General features: G+C 36.2%; 1 protein-coding gene across 1 annotated transcript in view; it reads left to right on the top strand.

Annotated features, from left to right (window-relative positions):
* The window catches only part of LOC150099542 (uncharacterized), a 219,378-nt gene extending 214,339 nt beyond the window's left edge, over positions 1–5,039 (top strand). Inside the window, exon 9 of the mRNA XM_090403454.1 lies at positions 4,124–5,039. Within this exon, the coding sequence (XP_090259580.1) occupies positions 4,124–4,303 (180 nt within the window). The 3' untranslated portion in view covers positions 4,304–5,039. The remainder of the gene's footprint in view (positions 1–4,123) is intronic.
* Positions 5,040–6,000: the final 961 nt, after the last annotated feature.

Consider the following 6,000-nt stretch of genomic DNA (forward strand, 5'->3'; position numbering starts at 1 on the left):
CAGAATGGGATAGTTAGTATAAGGCATCAAAGTAGAGATGGGACAAATGGGCTTCTGCAATTCATGTACACTAATGCCAGCAGTATTAGGAACAAGAAGGAAGAGTTTTTGGCCTTGGTTGGCACTTCCAGGCCACAGGTTGTTGGTATTAGTGAAACATGGCTGACAGAAGATGATAAAGCTAGTGGGATTGAATGTGACGGGTATAGCGTGTTCAGGAGTGACAGGTTGAATAAAAAGGGGGGTGAAGTGTTATTGATGATATCTGATGAGTTGCAGCCAAGGAGTATAGAAGTTGAACTGCAGGATAGAGAAAAGAGCACATTTGAGACTGTTTGGTGTGAGATAGAATCTAGCAGAACAAAATATACAATTGGGTGCTGCTATAGACCAGGTGATGGAATAGATGGTGGGGATAGTATGCATAAGCAAATAGAAGAAATGAGTGGAAGGAGGGTAATTATTGTGGGTGATTTCAATTATGGTAACATTGACTGGAAAGAGGAGAGGGCACATGGGAGGAAGGAATTGGATCTTATGCGGTTATTAAGGGACAACTATCTGCAGCAGCATGTAGTGGAAAATACCAGGGGGCAGAGAGTGCTTGACCTAGTAATTGCAACTGAGAATGTGGCTGTAACGAACATGATCATGTTGCCACCAATTGGTGAGAGTGACCATAAGGTCATGACTTGGGAGGTGTCTAAAGGAGTGGGATTTACAATTAAGACAGGGTACATGTGGAATTATCGGGCTGGTAAGTATGACAAGCTTAGGTGTGTGCTTGGCTCAGTGCCATGGCATGTAAAACTGCAAGGGCTGGATGTTGATAGTGCATGGGAGGTGGTTAAGAAGTGTTTGCAGGAGGCAATGGTTGACTGTATACCAAGAGTCCGAATAATAAATCAAGTAGGGGTTAAATGGATGAATAATGCTATTAAGCTTGAGCTGCAAAAAAAAGAAACAATTGTGGAGGGAATTTAAGGAGAAAGGTGACCAGCAGGCGCAGGAACAATATAAAGCTCAGGCGAGGATGGTAACAAGGGTGGTAAGAAAAGCAAAAGCGGATTACAAAAGAAAATTGGCCATGCAAGCTAAAGAGAATCCCAAACAGTTTTTTCAATATGTTGCAAGTAAAAGGAAAAATGTTCATGGTAGAATGATCTTAAAAAATGCTGCGGGTAGGGAGGTAACCAAATCAGTCGATATAGTGGAATTACTGAGCGAGCACTTTGCAAGAGTATATCATCCAGGCGGTGACATTGCAGGAATGGAAGAACCAACAGCTTATACTGGAATTATGATGAATGAAGTAGAGGTAACCAGTCTATTACAGAACCTCAATGGCAATACATCTGTGGGATTGGATGGTATACCAGCTCGTGTCGTACGTGAAGCGGCTAAAGAATTGTCAGTGCCCTTGACCATTTTGTTTAATTTGAGCCTCGGGTCTGGGTCAGTCCCAAGGGGGTGGAAAGAGGGGAAAATAGTTCTGCTGCATAAAGGTGGTTCCAAGGCTGCTGTTGAAAATTACTGGCCAATCAGCATAACAGGAATCATTATCTAGGTCTTGGAGAAAATAGTCTAGAGGAAAATACAAGATTGGATAGAAGAAAATGGGATACTGTATCGTGGGCAGCATGGTTTTGTGAAGGGTAGGTCATGCCTCAGTAACTTGCTCACGTATTATAACACAGTGACAGCTGACAGTGATTCTACTGGCATATTTGACAAAATGTGGTATCCTGTCAAAGGCCTTAGCAAGGTCTTTGACAGGATACCACATGGAATTCTAATCAGTAAATTGCAGCATATGGGAATGGATATAGGGTTGGTGAGATGGATTAGGAGGGTGGTTGACGGAGAGATATCAGAGAGTGGTTTATTCAGGGGTAGAGTCCACAAGATGGCCTGTGACTAGTGGTGTGCCACAAGGATCTGTTCTTGGACCACTGCTGTTTAATTTGTTCATTAATGATATAGGAAAGGATCTGAGAGGAACAGTTCATTTGTTTGTGGATGAAGCAAAGTTGGGTAGGGCAATAGTGAATGCAGATGACGTTAAAATTTTGCAAGGTGATTTGGATAGATTGGAGGCCTGGGCTAAGGAGAATGGATGTCAATTTAATGTGGCAAAATGAAAAGTTATACATTTTGGTGTGAAAAGATTAGTAGCAGTTTACTACATTGGTGGAACTGTACTCCAGGAAATTGATGAGGCATGAGATTTAGGAGTGTTGGTGGATAAGGAGTTGAAGTTTAGGGGGCACATTGCAAAAGTGGCCAATCAGCTCATCAAATCACTTGGTTGCTGAAGAATACGTTGACAAGCAGGTTATTGTTCCTTTGTATCGAGCCTTGATAAGACCCCATCTCTACTACTGTGTGAAAATCTAGGTGACCCAGATTTGGTCACCTAGATTTCTTCTTGATGGGAAGGAGGTGGAGAGGATCCAGAGACGAGTGACCAAGATGATAGCAGGTCTGTGGAATGAACCTTATGAGAACAGGTTGAGGATTTGTGGATGTTGCAAAAATTGGTTGATAGGCCGAGGAGGGGGAGATATGATTGAGACATTCAAATTACTGAAGGGTTTCTATAAAATTAATTCAGAAGATATTTTTGAGAACAGGGCTGGTTGTGGGAGGACTAGGGGACATCCATGGAAACTGGGCAAAAGTGTGGTTAGTAAAGGTGTTAGAGCTGGATTCTTTACTTTTAGAGTGGTGGTGAATGAGTGGAATGGGCTGCCAGAGTCTGTGGTGGATGCTGTGACAGTGAATGAGTTTAAGGCAAGGTATGGTAGATACTGTATGAATGTTGAATATGATTTGGGGCCCCTCCTTCGATGAGTCTAATGACTCCCTGGAGTTGCCCGTAATAATAATAATCATTATCTTGGCTGAATTGCTACTGATGAAAAAAAAATTTTTTTTAAATTTTAAATCATTGTTTAAAAATTAAAAAAATCTCGGTCTGTTAAAACAGATATTCATAGGACACATGCACACCCCCCATATGGGAAGTTGTAAGACCAATAGCACATCAGTGCATTTGTTGTGGATTAAAGAGAGAGGAGAGAGCCTTTTGGTATGTTTCTGGTGGTGGTTTAAGTCAGTATAACAATGTCAGTGCTTCCATCCTTCTCCTCAAGAGAAGGATAGAAGCACTTCTGGAAATTTTTGTGCTTTTACCTCTAAGGTATTCATTGGAGGGATCTTCATTCACAGCTTCCACATATCATCCTTCTTTTAGATTAAGACTCATTGAAGAAAGACTAAAGAGCTACATAAAAGCTGTTTTTATTAGACTGGTTGATGAAACTGCAATTCATCAGCTTGATTTTGAATAAGAATGATCTCAGGCTTTATCAGTTTTGGGAAGTAATCCAAGCATCCATCACTGCTGTAATTATTATTATTACAGTAATTCCTCAGTTACCCAACCATAGCAGGAGAGTTTGCTGTTGGGATAATTGAATAGTTGATAAGTAAAATTACATGGTGCTGTACCAGAATTCACTTGACATACTAAACCATTCAAGAGTTGGTTAAATGAGGGTTCATTCATTTTGAAGGTTGAATAATTGAAAGATTATTGTATTAAAATACAGTAATCTCTATGCATATACAGAAGGGGAATTTTTTTTTTTTTTTTTTCAATTATAATTTGTAATGCATAACTTATAGAAAATGTAGGTTCGTGTTCATGGGGTAAGATGACAGCAGGGGGGGGGGGCTCTTTAAATATTTGTACATTACATCCAATTTAGTCTACACAGTTGAGTTTCCTTTTCTGCATGAATTTATAATACAAGCACCCTTATCCGTGGGCTATCCATTGCAAGTATGAGTGGTCATAAGTTTCATATGTTGTAAATCTACGATACTATATTTTGAATTAGTATTTGAATTTTGCATAATTATCTTTATGTAATATCTGTCAGTATGACACACAGTTTATTTCCATTTAATAAACATACTGCAAAGTAACAAACAATACATTATAGCATTTCTGCATGCAAAACTTTTGAAAGTTTTGCACTGCAGAATGTTATATAATGTCAGATAGTTGCATTTTTCTCTCTGTAAAATCTTAATTCACAAAATTTTTTTTTTCCAGCATTATGTAAAAAAAGCTGAGGAATCCAAAAAACATTATGCTGAGGAACTTACCAAATGGCATGCAAAAATGATAAAAGAAGGACATGGAAATTTATTAGAAAAGTTAAGTTTATTAAAAGAAAGCAGTAAAGCAAGTAAAGAACGAGCAGCTTCAAAGGAAACAAAGTTTGGAAAATAGTTGCAAATATACAAAATTCAGAGAACAGTATATGTCCTGATAAAATGAAAGAAATCCAGAATATCAGTATTCAAATTTTTCTTAACCAGTATGGTTGCTAAATATTTAAACTAACCAATATTAAAGATATTTTCTACCTGAAAATATCTTTAATATTAGTAGTTATCACAAACCTGATACTTTATTTCCATTAATAAAGAATGAAAAAAAAAAAAAAAAAAAACTTAACGTATTCACTGAAATAGCTAAACTAATGTATGCACTAAGAAAGAGTTTCTGAAATTGATAATTTTATAATATCATATAAAACTTGCTTCTTCTTCTTTTATCATGTTGTCTCAAGAAGTGATGTGCTGCTTGAAAGACATGATCCCTTCAGTTTTTCAATACTGAAATGTCACTCTTAAAAACTTCATTTTTCTTAAGGCAAAGATAAATGAAGGCTTGTTATTCAGATTAACTTTTTTTTTGTCTGCGTGTGTATTATGGGAGCAATTTTTGCATTTCATGATCTTTATAATTTTTGTGCAGTTGCTCCAACTTAAGTCTTTGTAATGTATTGGTTTCTTTCTGTCTTTTAGTTGAGGAAAATAAGTTGCATTTATTTTGAAGTAATGCTAAAATAGTAGCTGATGTTTTTTGCAAATATATCTTGGTGTGTAAGCTATATTTCTTAAGCAGGTTTTTGTACAGAATTTATTTTTAAAAAAAGTAATAAATTTCATGTTTTTGTTAATTTTATTGTTCTTTTAAAACAGTTTAACAGAGTATGAAATAAACCTATTTATATGTATTGTTAACAAGAAAAAGTCCTTTAGAAGCTAGGAAAATTTCAAACATCTAGAAAGTGGTTAAAACTTGAATACTAATAACAGTGATGATATTTCTAGTTTAGAAAATAAGCCTATTAGCCTTATTAGCAGATATGTGATAATGATGTCTCAATGTCACATTTGTTTCTACAGTGTGGTTGCAAGAAAGATGCAACATTGTTTCTCTTTAAGTTGGAAAGACTTCAGTTTAAATCTCATTTTGGATATAAGTAACCTTTAAAAAAATGTCATGTTATAATGTGCAGTGTGGCTGTTTTTTATGATGACTGGTGCAAAAGTAATGCCTTCTCTCTTTTTATGATTTTAGCATGAAAGGAAAGCTTTTTATATGTTACAAAATGGACTGGATTAGTTTCTAGTTCTATCACAGTGAGTGGTGCTACAATCGGTCACATGAATGCAGCAGACAAGTAGTTAAAAATGGCAGCTGTTATGGATGCATGTATGTAACAGAGAGGGAATGATTGAATTCCTTACTGCAGAAAATGTAAATATGATAGAAATACATACCCATCTGAAATGTGTGTGGGGATGATGTTGTTGATATGAACTCAGATGTTCTATCATCATCATCAAATTCCTGACATGTACCCTCAAGGGGTGTACAGGATATGATAGTACTACATGAAAAATTTACATCATTACTAACTTCCTATCTACAATTTTTCTCCAAATCAGTATTACTTGTCAAGACGCCAATGAACATTTTCTAAGCTTTTTCAAAGTTGACTTATTCATATAAAGATAGCACATTTTATTTTCTGTAAAACAAAAAAAAATAACCTGCAAGTCTTTGAAATGCAAACTTGTGAGTAGGATTAGGTTTTGTATACTATATTTTGTATTCTCAAATTCACTTTTTCT

Source organism: Typopeltis vanoorti, chromosome 14 (assembly GCF_054136105.1).
Source record: "Typopeltis vanoorti isolate ZY-2024b chromosome 14, IOZ_Tvanoo_1.0, whole genome shotgun sequence".
In the NCBI taxonomy this organism is placed as follows: domain Eukaryota; kingdom Metazoa; phylum Arthropoda; class Arachnida; order Uropygi; family Thelyphonidae; genus Typopeltis; species Typopeltis vanoorti.